This window comes from Apostichopus japonicus, chromosome 20 (assembly GCF_037975245.1).
Source record: "Apostichopus japonicus isolate 1M-3 chromosome 20, ASM3797524v1, whole genome shotgun sequence".
Classification (NCBI taxonomy): Eukaryota; Metazoa; Echinodermata; class Holothuroidea; order Aspidochirotida; family Stichopodidae; genus Apostichopus; species Apostichopus japonicus.
In genome coordinates this window covers 3122920-3139408 of record NC_092580.1, presented here as the reverse complement: position 1 = coordinate 3139408, position 16489 = coordinate 3122920, and the positions used below count along the sequence as shown (strand labels likewise).

The following is a 16489-nucleotide window of genomic DNA, read 5'->3' as shown; positions in this document are numbered from 1 at the left end:
GATGCTCAGCGAGACACTTTTCAATGGAAATAACTATTAGTTTATTGTTCATGTACTTATTCCCTTTTTGCCAATCCTTTCTAAAGAGGGTGGAGCCGCCCCTTATGGCAACGTATTTTCCTTCCCTTTTCCGTTCAAGTTTCGTTTTTTTTAATTCGGGTCAAGGGGTGCAAGGACAGGGTTTACGTGCACCGGTTAGGAGGACGGGGTGCAGCTAGGGCAAGTGCTCTGTGATCGCCTAAAGGGCCCGTTGCCAGGGGTCCAAAAATAATTAAATATACATATTTATCTATATATGGTGTATGACATAAAATGCTTTGTCTTACCCTCCTGATATATAACTAAAATTTATATATAAAATACAATGTAAGCTGTGACTCTGTCTATGTATAATTAATACCTATATTGGCTGAAATACCACTTGTTCACACATGACGGACTTGACTTTACGTTTGATACCCAATTTTGTAATCACTTCAGTCAATTTTTTCACTCATTCGCGTTTGTCTTTTTGTGACACCAGTCAGCGTGAATCAGACATAAAGTTCATAACTATTAGTTTCTTGAGCTGTTTCTTGACTTTGACTGCTCACCATGTAGGCCTAAAAGAGTAAAAGCAGGGAACTGCTAGAGTAGCAGCTCCCTGGTCAAACTATTACGCCTGATGCAAAGCTCGACCGTAACCTATACTGTACAGCCCATTAGTTGTGAAAAGTTCTGAACGTAAAACAAAGCACAGAGTTTTGTATCACACAACACACACGAAAACGCGGCGTAATACCGCATACTACTGACCAGGGAGTTGTTCCATAACAACTCCCTGTACTGCCACAGACAAGAAACTATGCAGGAATTTCGCCAAGGCCACCGTTCAAGTAACCGAACCCGTTTATTGCTTACTAGCCGTAAATACTGGATTGCTGAGAAATTACGAGACAACAGCGACGAACCGGTAGAGGGTAGTATTGATATTATTTTTGAATCGGGTGGTGTGAAGGACAGAATTTACGAGGAAATTACGAGCGATCCCACCTTTAAGTAAGTAGTATTAATGCAGGTGCTATTTGATTATTAGCTAGTGAACTTGTAACGATAGGCTAGGACGACAACGTACACTGCGTAGGCCCCAACTAGTAAAAGAATCGATGGCAGTCAGAATATTAACACTAGGCCTAGGCTGCAGCCATAATTAAGAATGAACAGACTCGCATGAATGTGGTGTAGCAGAAGTTAACATAACAATGCATGCTTGCATTGTTAATGTTGTTATTGGCAGGACATTACTAGTGGGGTTCCACAAGGTTCTATTTGGGTCCCTTGTGTTTTGTTGCCTAGAGGCTATATGAATGACATTGATGGAGATATGCTGTGTACAGCTAAGAATGCTGATGGCACCAATTCTTATGAGGTCTCTTTTGAAAAGCAATTCAGAGATTGAGAAATTTCAAATGGATTTGGATAAGGGTTTTTCGGGTCTCAGGGATTGCAAATGCTTTATAATATTGATAAATGCAAGATGATGCATATTGGTAGAAGTAACCAAAAGTATACCTACAATCTTAATGGTGAGGAGTTACAGGAGGTCTTTGTTGAAAGAGACCTAGGAATCTACAATGACTCATCTCTGCAACCTTATAAACATTGTCTCGAAGCTGCTATAAGAGGTTATAGGGTTTAAGGTATAATCAAGAGGAACTTCAGTTTTCTGAAAGAGGACATATAGTTGTTAGGCTTTATAAGCAGTTGGCTAGGCCTCATATGCAGTATGCAGGCTTGGAACCCATATTTTGCTAAGGAAAAGGAAGTACTCGAAAAGGTCCAGAGGAGGGCTCCTAGAATGATAACTTCCTTAAAGGGTTCTCCTTATTATAGGCTGCTGAAACTGTTGAATCTCACCACACTGGAGGTTACTAGGTGACTTGATTCAGGTTTTCAAGATTGTGTATCGTTTTGCCAATTTATCCTTCACTGACCTTTTCATGTTTGCTAATCGTAGTTTTACCAGATGTTATTGTCTTAAACTCCATAAGTCACAAAGTAGCATCAATATTTGGCATAACATTTTTGAACTGGAACTTTAGAAGGTTAACTTAACCTTTTAGACAGTAAGCTTAACTTTTTCTTCGCAAATGTAACACAAACACGGCTGAGCAAGAGTCGTGCCAGCAATGCCACTGCATGAGGGAAATTTTATATTCTCTCTCTTTTTTTTTTCTTTCTAAATTTCCTGCCAAGGAAATTCACAATGACAGAGTAAATAATTGCTCTTGCACCCAAGGATGAAGACATGTTAGGTATACACTATCGCTAATCTGGGGAAATTGCATTTAAGAATATAAGTATGTTGATCAGCTCGTCAACAGTTATTTAAGGCATCTTTTAATTGTTTTTATTTACTCCATCAGTGATCTTCCCTTTTCCAACGGCGTTACTGGAAAGACTCTTGCTCAGCCGCATTACACAAACACTTTACAAACAGAATACTGCAGATAACTGATCGTTAACTATGTTAGGAATCCACACACTGTACAGTTCTAAAGACAGCGAATGTGTGAGATTTTCAAAGAGATACTTGTGGAAGACTTGATATGTAATCATTTCATAAGTAAAACAGCAAAGAAGACAAAGATGGAAGAATGTTGTGTTGCTGATGTAAGAGTGACATAGATCTGCACCCAGCACAAATATTCGATCGCAGGAACTTTCTTAATTTGTGACAGGGTTACAGTGTACCACCAGCCGTTTGTGAGACACGAACTGAAGCCCAAGAGCGATGTTGCGTGCCCAGCCGCCTCCACCAACTTCACCTACATCTACGACAACGAATTTGAGAAGAGCAAATACAAGTCACCGATCAAGATGTTGAACAGGAGGCAGGCCGGCGAGAAGACGAAATGGCTGAACACACCAAACACATACTCCAAGGTGTGTACGCTGACTAGGGAGAGAAAGAGGAAAGGGAAGACAAGGGCTACAAGAGGAAGATACACGTGAGTAGTAGTGACATGTAATTGGTGGTACATCATCCCTTTGACAGAATCTCCCGACGCAATCCTTAATTTTGGGCAATATGGCGATTTTAACAATTCAAGACATCGAAGAGGCACTTGCCAACGTGATGAAAATGTTTTGATTTTAGCACAAACTAAAAAATCTAAAATGTCCTACAGATGGAATTATCAGAAGTTAGTCATCCTTTGTTTGTTTGCTATTTATTTAGCAAATGTTTGATCTTTTCACAGGGAGAACAGGGATAGAAGGGTTTGGGGGGGGGGTGAGGGGGAAGCGGGATTGTCACCATTCTGGACAGTGTGATTATGCGTCATCCACAACTCTTCTCTCTTGTTACATTTCACAGTGGGTAGGTAACAAGGACCCCAAGAGTGGTGATTCTTTGAAGCGGACTCCCCACTTAGGTAGTGTTTTCCCCTTGTAGGGAGCGTTTTTCACATGAAGGGAGGGTTCTCCCAAGAAAGTATTTTAAGTTATGCTATTTACTACTTTTGTATTTTTATGTCAGGTTGAAGCGGGGTGGGTGTATATTTCCATACCATCCCGCCCCCAACCCCTTCCCACCCAGTATCATTTTACACACAGTAGACCCTTAGCAAGCCTCAACAATTTGCTGTGAGAACTTTAAACACTTAAGTTTTCATTCTTAAATCTCTCCTCCTTAGTACCACTATTTAATGTCCTCTTAGTGTTATGTCATGTGTCTTCTTAGTGCTTTGTTATGTGTTCTGTCATTCTGACATCTTTGATAGATGTCCCAAAGAGTGTCTGCCTGTGAAGTTTCAGTAATCATATTAGCCAGAAATGAATAATTGATGAGGTAACACAGAACAAGGCAACATCCAACATCCAACAGAACAAGGCATTTAGCTCTCATGCCGCACGCTCCTTGCAGCTGGTGCCAGGACCGCGGTGGCAAAAGGCATGAATTTTAATGCCTCATCCTTAATGGCAGAGAGACTGTGAATAAAAGTGTTATAATGTTACCAACGAGGAAGTTGTCTACTCTTTGAATTTCAGGTTCTAAAGGCAAGAGCGTTTTGGGGATAAGACGCACCCTTGACCCATCTCGCAGGTATAACGAAGGTATAACGAAGTTCTGGCAGGTATAACTTACGGAGATGCTCCCAGGACACAGGTGCGTTGGAATTTTCCTTGTCTCTGGCCCCCTCCACCTTCCATTCTTCTCCCAACCCCCCACCCACTCTGCATTTATTGTTTAAGTCCACATTCTTAAAGGTACCAAAGCTTACATTTCTAAACTATGGCATCTCTTGTTTTAGATTAAGAAGAGCAGAGCCACCCATCTATTTCTGTTTATAGATTGTTTATGATTTGTGTACCAGTATAAAGTATACCTACTAGGTTCGGTAGTATGTCAGCTGATAAGGTTTTTTGTTTCATGGAGAAGACTGTAATAAGTTGGTGTAGGGTTACACAGCAGTTGTACGGGTGCTACTGTAGACAAGGACGGAATAAAGCGCCCTCGCTACCTGTTGTGTTTTAACACCCCTCAGTTAGTTAGGTAATAGCTTGGCTGGTCTATCCCCCAATCCCAACAATTTCTTTTATGTTATTTGATTAAGCATTATCTTGACTGCACCTACCAATGCCAAAAACTTAAGTATCCTTGCTTAGAGATTTAAAAAAAATCTTCATCATTAATCCAAAACAAGCACTAAGTAAATAAAAGAGAGAAAATAAAAGGGGGGGGGGGGCAATTTTGTTTTATCAATGTGCCTGGTGTGATAGTCATAAAGATACCATTCATGTGTAGTTATTAAAGTGTGGTGAAATTTAAGAATGGTCTTGACATCCCTGCCGTTAGGTTCTATGTAGGTAATATTAGTGAATGTTCCTAAGGGGAAAAGTTGAGAAATTAGCCACTTCCCCTACTCCCACCCAACCCACTCCACCCAGTAAAATGTGTGGGTAAATTGACACTGAAGCTAGTACTTGGACATGCCACTGGAGTTGCACTTCATGTTAAAATCAATAGGTTGAACAAACTTCCATTGATAAGATCGAATTAATTGATCAATCTTAACTTACTCAAGTCAGCTTACTCGGAAACAAATATCTTCCAGTTATGGCTTGTTTTGATATTCTTCATTGATGATTACACAAAGTGATTGGGTTTGAGTGTAGAAAATATGTCACCTTTTATGTGAGTTTCCATAAATCAATGCTTTGCTTTATTTTTGTTGGTGAACTCGGTTTGATCAGTGCTGTTCTACCCAACCTTTACCCCCCCACCTATCCCTACCCCCCAAATTGCAGTTGTTTTTGTATTGGTTTGACTTAACTCACATGTTTGAAAGACTTGCCTGCAGCTTTTGTTTTCTTTTCAATTGAGTGTATTGTTTTGAAATTATTTTTGAAGTGATATTGTTTTGGTAAGCTTCACTTTCACCCTCATTTTGCATGAAACAATGTTTTTACGGTAATGTGTGTATCTTTGCTGAACATCAGAAAGAAAAAAAAAACACAAGAAGAGTTTAGAGAATAAATACCCAGGAGATTCTCAAAGAATATTATTTTAGATTTGCCAGATTTCCTGAAAACATCGGTTCTGATCCTGCCAGACTGTATGTTTATTGTTCAGTTAAAGTAGCATTCAGCTTGAAACATCTCAATTCAAAACCAAACCATGTATAATATATCAAATATGAACATAATCGATGTTTAAATGATGGAAATTACACAAAGAGGAAGCTTTAACCTCCGACTATGTCCATATTAGCTGTTAGTGTTAACTGTCTTTACCATGTTTTTACTGTTTCTAGCTTTAGTGTTTGGCTAACAAACAGTTAAAAAAAAAAATTGGGGCAAAAGTGCTCCTTTAATCTAAATTGCCTGCTTGGAATATAGCTCCACTTTTAGTCAAATTACAGAAGTGCATGTCACCTTTAAACCCTGTCTTTCTTCAATCTCCTTAAACTAGATCCCCCAAAATTGTTTGACTTTCTCTCCAAACTGCGATGTTGCCTTGACCAAAAAGAAGGGAGAAAGGAGAAACTGTTTTCTTTCTTAATTCATAAATCTTTTTGGGCATTTTTTTGTTGTTGCTGTTGCGCAAAGAAATGCTACAATGATGTGATTTTGCTGTGACGTTGTCACAACTTGTCACGTGTCACAAGTCTGTATTTACTCTGTCGTTGTCGTTGATGTTGTTGCAAGTTTTGTTTTTCTTTCCCCACTCGGTCATCCAGGATGCGCCGCTGTCAGATTCATGTGATGGTATGGAACCAGGCCAACAGGTATAGGAAATAAATTTAATAACAAAAGCAAAACAAAAGCACATCTTGGGAATAAAAGCAACCGAAATATCATCATTTTGTCACGGTGGATTTATATTGCAGACTTGAGGTTTGCGTATTATATATGAGGACATTATTAGAACAAACATCAGTAGAAACTGAAGTTCTCTTTCACCCTGTTTACTTCATCTATTTTCATTTTTCTTGGTGGTGGAGGGTGATGGGTGTGGGGAAGTGGGGGGGGGGGGGTGGGGTTAAATGCCACTGAATATTTAAAAAAAAGCAAAATTCTTAAAACCACAGAAAGATCAAATGTAAGAGAGGATCAAGATGTCTTACTTTACTTTTCATATAGCAGAAGGGACAGAGGTGATCAGGCTAATTAGCCATGTGAAGTTGCACCTCTTTGGGCGTGGGTTGGAGGGGGAGAAATACACCAAGGGTTTCGTACAGAAATATTGCATGATATTGCGTTCACCTGGGTGGTAATTGGAATTGAATGTAAAGTGTAGTAGGTTAAATGCTAATTCACAAAATTGATTGATCTTTTAGCTTTCAATTCAGTCTTCGTCTCTGAAATGCTCTCTCAACCGATTCTCCATTCGACATCTGGAGTCTACTTTAAGTCTCTGCTTGTTTGTTTTTTTCTGTCCTCTCTAAATATGAAAGTCTCAATGTCTGTACCGTTCATGTTTTGCAATGCCAAGCATCATATATTTATGGGCTAATTGCACCCATTGCGACGGTGCTAAGTAAAACTCATTAAAGTGTTTTCAGGGTTTTATCCAGTAGCTACTTGACCAGATACAGGTTAAAAACAAGTAGTGAATTGCTACTAGGCACTGTACTGATTGCAGGTTTGACTGCCAGTAGTCAATGTCTTTGGCCTATGAAAAAATGTATACCAAAGCTAAAAAGACAAAAACACAACCCACATGCTGCAAAATGCTTTTCCTTTACACGCTAACAGCAAAACAATGCTTAACAATGCTAGTGTGGTGCTCAGATGTTCAAACCGGTGATCAGACAATTTTAAATGCAGGATAATTTCTTTTTTAAGTCTTCAATATTTATATTAAAACATTAACCAATCAGTTTACAACAAAATTTTGAAAAAGCAAAGACAGACAAATAAAATCTTCACCTACATCAAGAAATTTCAACTGCATCAAGATTGATGTGAAATTAAAACCAAAGAACAAGGAAATGCTGATCATTTTGAAGGGAAAATTGAAGGGAAAAAAAGGCTATGATTTTCCAATTAAGTTGCTTCTGGTCTGAACATTGAAAAATTGGATGTACAACTCCAAAGAGAAGCAAACCCAATCTGGAAGTTAAGACACATCAGATGCAGTTCTGTTAATTATTGCATGGCACAGAAATTTCAGTCGTGTAAACTACATAAACACTAGGAAGTTTTTCTTATATCTTTCATTTTTCCTAAACATTGCAATCATTTTTTTAACACTATTTTTTGCATTCTCTTCACAGTGCCATCGGAAGATTTATTTTCGCTGGCAATATGTTATTGTGGGTGTATCATGATGGTTCAAAAGTTCAAACCCCTGTGAATTGAATGACAGAGAGATGATAAAGACACAAAAACAAGAAAACATTCATTTGATAGTAATACTGTATGACACCAAACATTGTCTAACAGTTATCCAGGTGCCTGCTTACTTAACAGTTTTCGTGGGACTAGACAGGGTATGGTCAAATTTGTAGTCACAGTTTCACACAGAAACTCACAGTGTCTTCTGAGAGCGCTGTTAGTTGCTATGCAACATCAAGTTTGTCAAGTCTGTCTGAGTGACTTCAATGCACAAATGAGGTTACAAGTGCACAAATGAAGACCAAAAGAGAAAACAGCCTGTCTTCCTGATATTGAAATTCTGTAATTAAAATCAAAGGCTTTCAGAAGAATTCAGGGCAACTGAATTGATTGATTAACAGTAATTTAACCAAACCTGTGGAGGAAGTTATCTTGGCAAGTTGAACGCATACAATCCAGCCGTGGCGGATCTTTAACACTTTTTAGCAGTCAAAGAATCAAGAAATATTACTCTTGAAATTAATTTGTCCCTCCAAAAAAAAAAAACGGTTTGACTGTTTTTTCGTTATCACTTTCCAGTCCAGACAAACAGCTGTGGAAATGGTTATAAAAACAATAATGCCTTTACGTACGTTGTGCGGCCTATTTAAGCAGAATAGAAGGAGTTAAAAACAAACCAATAAATGTGCATTGTCAATAAAAATTTCCTGCATTCAAGCACTTCATTCAAGCAGCCCAAATCTCAATACTTAGAGTGCTTTTGTTCATTTCTCTATTAAGGTTTCTTTTTGGATTTAGTTCTGTATCCTTCCTCCTTTAATGTTTATCTACACATTAACTGCTTTGCCTGTGCCTTCTCACATTTTAGGTTTTCATGTATTCCTTTTTTTTTTCTTCATTTTTTTTTTGGCATGCTTGCACTCACGTTTACTTTATATTTTCAAAGTTATTATTCCAAATATTTGTTATAATGTTATATAATTTGAATAAAATTTCAATTTTTTGAATAATAACATTTTTGGGGGACAAATTCTGGTAATATTTCCCCTTCACATTGAAGTTTTCACTTTGGTTGGGATGGGGTGGAGGATGGGAGATCGTTGGCCATCAGAGGGGGCTGAAATGAGGGAGATGTCACGCCATATCAAGTTTTGTGGTCAGTGTTGTTCTGCATGTCCTGCTTAATGTACAATGCTCTCATCTTCTGTATGATTTGACCAATCAGCATCACTCCAGGACCATGTTAAGTTATCACATTTTGTGGCATTCTTTTCCTCTACTTCCTTGGACTCTTAAAAGCCATTGTTATTAAATGAGAAAAGCGTCTTTGAACTGTTGAGAGAAGAGTTAACAAACAAGAAATTTAAAAGGAGACTATGAAACAAAGTGATAGCAGTACAGTTGCCTTTAGTTAAAATTGGTCGTAATTATCGTAATGGGCGTTTGTGACGGTCAAACCGTTACAACCTTTTGTCACTGGGTCCAGTCTTTCTTCCAACCTGTTGTTGACAAATTTACCTGTTTAGAGTTCCTCCTGTCAAGAGTTACAAGTCTTACTTTTTATTGCTCTTTGCGATCATCTCAGTGAAGCTTGAACATATATGCAAATGTAAAGTTGATAGGAATTATTAAACCTATAATGCATTTATCTATATAAATATTATTTTGATGAACCTCTGCATGTACATTATATCAAAACAAACACTATTACATTTCTGCTTTCCATCTTGAGGGAGGGATGTATATTTGACAGTCATTCTGCAATATTTGGTGTCATATTTTCATGCCTTGATGGCCGCCTTTATATATATATTACAAATGGAAGAAGTATGAGTTAATTTTATATTAAACACATATAACACAGAAGTTGGAATTATATTATATTACACATGGAGAAAATTAAACTGACAAATGTGATGAATGGTTTCATCCTCTGCTGATTCTTGTCTTGGTCAAAAGAGGGACAAGAGAAACACAACAGAGGTTTTTATATATATGAATTAACAGCTCACACCTCATCTTCCCTGATTTTGCCCTCCTCAGCCAATCGACCAAAACGCTCAAGTCTATGCCAAGTCTAACGGAATTATCCAGAGGGAGTACCAAGAAGAGGCTGTACTGTACACGGCCTACGCTCCCAATCCATTCAAGTCGATGCCAGAGAGAGAAATCCTTGATTACAAGAAAGAAATTGCAGACAAAACTGGTCAAGGTTTGTTCATCTCATTTTACAAGTCCTGTAGATATTTTTTCAATTGTTTTATCCAGGTTTTTTTTTTTGGTGGGTGGGGTGGGGGGTCCAGGGGGTGGGCATATTGGTCTCATATGAGGGCTCACTGACACGGCTTGGGTCTATGACCTTCAGTTCTTGTCCCCCCTTCTCTTTCCCTACCCCTACCAAAGAAAGGGAACTGCCATGAAAGACAGATTTACACCTTACTTTAGATGTTATCAGTATAAGTCTGTCTGTTTCACTCTTCAAGGAGAGTGAGAAAACCCATCTCTGTACGTTTCCTCCTCCGCAACACAGATTTGAATCTCTCCTCAGCAGTTCCATTTCTGTCTTAAATCATGCTACCCCCCTCCCCATCCCACCACATTAAAATCCTGCTCCTACCCTCCCACTCCAATTCTGTTAAACTCGGCTATCATCCCAACCCCCCCCCCACCACCACTGCTTACCTACTTACACCATCACCCTAGCTTATACCCTGTTTGTAGGCTGAAATAGAATGGTCTGGCATCACACCTCTGGAGGGTGGTGTTGACCCACTCTCAGACAATGGATTACATCATCATCATCATCTCTCACTCATAGATCTACTTTTCTCTCCTCTTCCAGATGTGAAGATGTCCTCTTTAAGATGTGAAGCAGATTGAGCTGATCGTGCAAGCCGAGGAGACTGAAATTAAAGAAACCAAGGAGGAGAGAGGATGGAGAGAAGATCAGATCACAGAAAATTACAACCAAGACTGTGACCATTCTTGGAGGTAATAGTCTGCTAGAGCTTACCACTTACGGCTGGTGGAGAGAGAGAGAGATGGAAGGTCGTTGTCATTCCTCCTTTTCAAGACGCGGCTACATAACCTAGCTGTGGATTGTGATCTTACAATTCATTTTAGTCCTGTATTCTCCAGCTTCCTCTCTCTTAACCCAGCACAACCCTCTTGAAACTTAAAATAAGTTAACTATAGTATGTATGTGTGTGTGTGTGTATGTATCTAAGTTCCAAAGCCACGAGAGACCATACTATGGCCCACTCAATACATCACATGCATAAATAGGTGCGTTTCTGTTGGGTTTGATACAGTCATGGTAGAATTTAATTATGATCTCATCAATGTCTCTTTCTTGTACGATCGCAGTTTTCCATCCTCTCTCTCTCTCTTCACAACTATTTCAGATCAACCGGGGTTGGTAGAAACGACCACAGTCAGTATCGTGAATGGCAACGATGACAGGGCACCCTCCTCCACCCCGAGGGCAGTCAGAGCGTGGAAGGTTCCCCCTCGAAGGACCTGTCTCTCTCCCCGACCAAGAAGAAGAATTTTTTTCTCACTTTGCAAGTACTATGTTTGTAGATGCATTACAACAGCTTCATTTAAGTCAAGTATATGCCTACTCTGTGATGCGAGAAGCTTCTCTCAATTGTCCACGGCGACAGGAAGTAGTCAGGACAGTGGTCAACGGTATAATAATGTCCAGATTTTTTTGGGCCAGATTTTTTTTTTTTTGGCTTCCATTATATAAGTTTATTAGGTTGTTGTTAAATAGTGAAATTAACTCTAGACTGGATCAGCATTATGTTCCAGGGGAAAGTTTTCTCCCTCTCTTTATTATTTCTTCCCCTTACATTTCACTTAAATTTTAGGCTTACAGGATCGCAGATTGTACACGGTCTATTTACTCCAGTCGCATAATGTAACTTTTTTTGTATAGTGCATAATATCATGTATTTGTCTGAACAGATTTTAAGCTTGGAGTCGTATCACTTTCCTCGGTTACTATTTTGTGTAGATATGTATGAGAATGGCACACATAAAGGCCCCTTCCTTCTTGCATGCCCGGGTTTCCGTAACCGGACCATGTGTCGGTTCGGTTTGTGTATTTCCCTGAAATGTTATTCTCATTTGTATTTTTTTTTTAAACCTATCTAAATGTTTGCATTGTTGTGAAGAAAAAGTTTGTCTTTTGTTTCTGTTTCGAGGCCAGGTCACAGTGATAGAAATCATGATAACTACAGCTATTTGACATGTACAAACTTGCCTTCACGATCGTGAGAAAGCCACTCGTTCGTAATCTTATTACATTGGAGCACAAACGTCACTTTTTGACAAAATCCAGTCAAGAGTTTTTTAACCACATTAGAACTGCTTTCGTGAAAGTAGACATTGAAAATCGCTTTGCCAAAATATTTCTGTATTTTCCTGTGGATCAAGGACTATCAGACTAGCATTATGTTGTAACAAAACTCTCTTCACAGGCCGAGAGAGGCATGTTCAGAATTATTTCTCGACATGCAGCAGTGCAAAGTTCCAGTAACCAATGAAGCTAATATTTATTCACGTGGCTCTGTTTATGTGCTGTTATCAGGAGCATCACACGGAAATAAGAATAGAAACAATCCCCTAGCTAATTTATCATTTGTATTTTTTTTTTTTTGGCTTATTCTCTAAAATCACTAAAGAAAACTTGCACAAGCATTTTTTGCCAGGAGTTTTAGCCATATCCAATTTCTAGTACGCCATGTACGATCCATGGAGATAGGAATTGATCTGGGATTGCTTTATATGTTTTGCCAAAGATGTTATACATAGTAAACGAGCAGACTCTGCTTTTCTCTAATGTCAATAAGGAAAACTTTGAATCATTTTGTTTCCATAATTGAAGGATAGCTTTTTTTCCTTTCTCTTTTTTTTTCTATTGGCTTTGGATTCAGACCTTAAAACTTAGTTGTAGGAGTACCCTAGTAAGTGCAATTTTAATAGTATCGAAAACAAAACAAAAATAACGTAATTATCATATAGGTCTTTTCTTTATTTTCACAGGTTTAACAAAAGAAAGAATATGGGGAATATTTCAGTAACAGCATCTGGTCAACAGAGGCCGATCTGTATGGAATGTGGTTTGTTTAGTAGTGTAGTGGAGCATGAATAAAACAATTAACCTTGTTGAATGGATGAAGAATGAATGGGCTTTGTGAAACCTGGTATTTTGTAATGAAAGAAAGAAGGAAACAAACATTTCAAAGGGTATTTTGTTTTTCAAATATGACTGCATGTTGAAATTTTTTCCTATATTCCCTTGGATATGAGATGTAATCTTCATTTGTACAACAAAGCCAAGCTTAAAACCAATCTTTTCTGTTTTTTTCTTAATTCATAATAATTAAATGGCTAGACATGTAGAAATAATGAATATATTACTCATTCCTTGTGTTATTAGGTTACGTCTTGGATGCATGTATTCATGTTTAAAGTATTTCATTACGACTTGTATCCTCAATTATTGACATTACTAAGATAGTTCTTCAATGTTGTTTCGTCTATGTTATTTATATAGAAATATTAAACTGTGTTCGTTTTTTTAAAGTTTTTACACAGAAAAAGCAGTGAAATACGGCGACAGGTTGTTAAAGTATGAAGTCTGTTAGCCCGCTGTTGACTCGTTATTTGTATCTAGTCTTGCTCTTGATTTATGAAAGGTGTAGCTATGATGATGATGCAGAATAATATTTGCCTGTAAACTTCAAATGCATTTCACAAGTTTCAAAAGCCAGCATGGGGAGGTGTGAACAAACCTGTAGTTATGCATGCTGTGATTGGATAATAAGGGAATAGCTATCTTCAGACCACGAGGAAGTGTATCCCCGTGTACCTCTGGGCGGGTTCATTCAACAACTTCCTTGGTATTTTGCCTATTTTTGAGGTTACCATGGTGATGTGGTTGCAATGACTCATTCTGCAGCCATTGTGTGTATGTCGGGGTGGTGCCTTATTAAGAGATTTGTAACAATAGCAGAGGTTGAAGGGAAATATTACGAAAAGAAATAGGCAGTATTTATAGAAAAGTTTGGATCAACTGATGTGCATTACAAACTAATAGCACAATGAATAATTTTGTCATATATCAAAATTAGCATGATTCCTATGCCTGATTTTCCATGTTGTTGTCATGTGAGCATTCGTGTTTAAAGTGGGGGGGGGGGGGTTTGCAGTCACCATGGGAACCGATACCCCACAGATTGTATAGTTCATGCATGTAGTTAGCCCAACTACAATTTTGGAAAAATAGATTCTTTGCACAGAAATATAAAAAAAAAGAATGGATACAAAAAATTTGGGAAGGTGAAGCGAGGTATAACTGCAAGGCTGTAAAATGATACAAAGTTCACAAAAAGTTAAAAATTGAGATAAAAAGTTGAATGTATATCCTGTATGGTAGTTAATTAGTGTTATGTAACCAAATTTGAATATTGATATAACAAAACTTATAAATGGTTATAGGAAAGTGAATGATGACGGTCAGAAACGCTGTAAAGAAATTGCCATGGTATTAATCGTGACGTTGTATTTGTACGGCAAGATCACCCAGGTCGATCTGAAGTTTCTTCTTTTTTTTTCCAGATAAGAGGTTCTGTTTTGTGAAGTGTTTGGTTGGTTGGAAGAGTAGACTTTGGATCGACTCTTTATTCCAGGCAGGGGAGTGACAGGGTCTTCTCTTTTTCAATATTGATAGTTTTCGGACAAACTTTACTGTTACCCTAACCTTTCTAAACTCGGTATTAATTTTCAATCAAAAATGGTGGGGCGGGGGGGGGGGGGGGTAATATCGTGATCCGCAAGAGGTGGAAAAATAAACAGGCATTCCTGAAATTCCTTTTCTTTCCGTGTTTATTTCTTGTCTGTCTGTCTCTCTCTCATTTCTAGTGTGTAGAAGAAAAAACAGAGAGCGATTTGAGAACTTGTCTGGTCCTTACAAATGGAACTGGAAGTTGACCTTGCTTAACATACCCACACATACATATAACAGGATGTTATGAATAATCTGACAGACTAGTTTGCCAACACAATTGTTTTGACAAGACAGGATGATATTGCAGTCGATATGAAAGGTAGATATTTCTCAAAAATCGTTTTGCCCTTTGAAAGGCCTTGTAACTAAAGCAATAGGTCTACTACACCCTTTTAAGCCAATTGAAACATTCTGTAATGTGTTTTGTAATGCATAATACAACCCAGCCCACCCCCACCCTTTCCTCCCCAACTTTCAGTTGAACAATTTTGTCAAAACTTAGAACCTTATAAACCATAAAAAATCAAGATGACAAACAATGGTTTGATTTGACAGCTTTGGAATCACGTATCACTGGCAAGATGCGTCGAGCTCATTCGTACGACAAAGTCGATAAATGTGTATCTTTTCTGGTAGTTCGTGACACGCTGATTACGACTCTGATGTTTATTTTGGAATTGGGTGTTGTGTGGGGGCAAAAAACCTGATTTGATTTTTTCCCAAAATCGGTTTCGCCCAAATGACGTAACATGGAGTAATCGATGCTCAGGAGCCCAAATCTGCAACTCCCAGGTCCATATCTGCTTCCGTTCGGGGAATACGTGGTCCCAAAGGACCCGCTAGAAATACGTGTTCCCTATAAGTGCACAAATTGGAAAACCCCCTCTTTTCAGCCCCCTCTCTTGTCCTCTCTGAAACACCCATCGACATTAAAATTAGACGTGGAGTAGAAGACACCCTTGTTTTTGTTATACACTAATTTCGTGTAATTATCTGACCGGGAAAGGCTTTTTGTCTATAGATTTCTATTTTCTTCATAAATCATAAATCAGTTCCCCCACACGCCCCACACAACACCCAATTACAAAATATACTTCAGATTCGTAATCAGCGCGTCGCGAACTACCAGAAAAGATACACATTTATCGCCTTTGCGACAAAAAGTTTTTTCACCTTTAAAAACCGTAAGCAGTTTTATCCAAAATTTATGCCAAAATTTTACCCATTTATTCATAAATGTCAAGATAAAACTCATGATGACAAACAAAGGTTTGATTTGACTGCTTTGAAATCACGTATCACTGACAAGATGCGTCGAGCGCTCTCTTATGAAACTTCTTTCACTCAGTTTGCAACTTAAGAGAAACAATAGAAAAACTTTTAGGGGCAACAAAAGATTTTAAACCTTTGTTCGTCGTAAAAGTTTTTCGGTCTTACTTTTGCAAGTTTGAGGTGAAAAAACTTGGTGTCGCAAAGTCGATAAATGTGTATCTTTTCTGGTAGTTCGCGACACGCTGATTACGAATCTGAAGTTTATTTTGGAATTGGGTACCAAAAAGAGGTACTTTTTTAACTTTTCAGACAAAAAACCTATTTTTGGCGCAAATAAAAATTGTCAAAAATTGACCCAAAATCGATTTAGCCCAAAAGACGTAACAGGGAGTAATCGATGCTCAGGAGCCCAAATCTGCAACTCCCAGGTCCATATCTGCTTCCGTTCGGGAGATAAATGGTCCCAAAGTACAAGATAGAAATACGTGTTCTTTATAAGTGTACAAATTGGAAAACCCCCTCTTTTCAGCCTCCTCTCTTGTCCTCTCTGAAACACCCATCGACATTAAAATTAGACGTGGAGTAGAAGACACCCTT

The 16489-nt window shown here is 38.3% G+C and overlaps 2 protein-coding genes across 23 annotated transcripts in view; one reads left to right on the top strand and one right to left on the bottom strand.

The window, feature by feature from the left end:
- LOC139960866 (uncharacterized) overlaps positions 1-16489 on the bottom strand; it is an 82220-nt gene that overhangs the window by 50821 nt on the left and 14910 nt on the right. The gene's annotated exons all lie outside the window — the stretch shown is intronic.
- Positions 1469-14629, top strand: LOC139961626 (uncharacterized). Of its 3 annotated transcripts, XR_011790944.1 has the most exons (7): positions 1469-1565; positions 2721-2990; positions 3359-3416; positions 4033-4150; positions 9868-10036; positions 10689-10815; positions 11229-14629. XR_011790944.1 is itself a non-coding variant. In XM_071960959.1 (4 exons), the coding sequence occupies exons 1-4, from the start codon at positions 6180-6182 to the stop codon at positions 11281-11283; spliced, it is 444 nt and encodes a 147-aa protein (XP_071817060.1). In that variant the 5' UTR covers positions 4661-6179; the 3' UTR covers positions 11284-14629. The 3 variants fall into 3 exon arrangements, 2 of the variants coding, with proteins under 2 accessions (XP_071817060.1, XP_071817062.1); XM_071960959.1 differs by lacking the exons at positions 1469-1565; positions 2721-2990; positions 3359-3416; positions 4033-4150 and adding an exon at positions 4661-6272; XM_071960961.1 differs by lacking the exons at positions 1469-1565; positions 2721-2990; positions 3359-3416; positions 4033-4150 and adding an exon at positions 6240-6272 and having other exon boundaries at positions 12874-14629.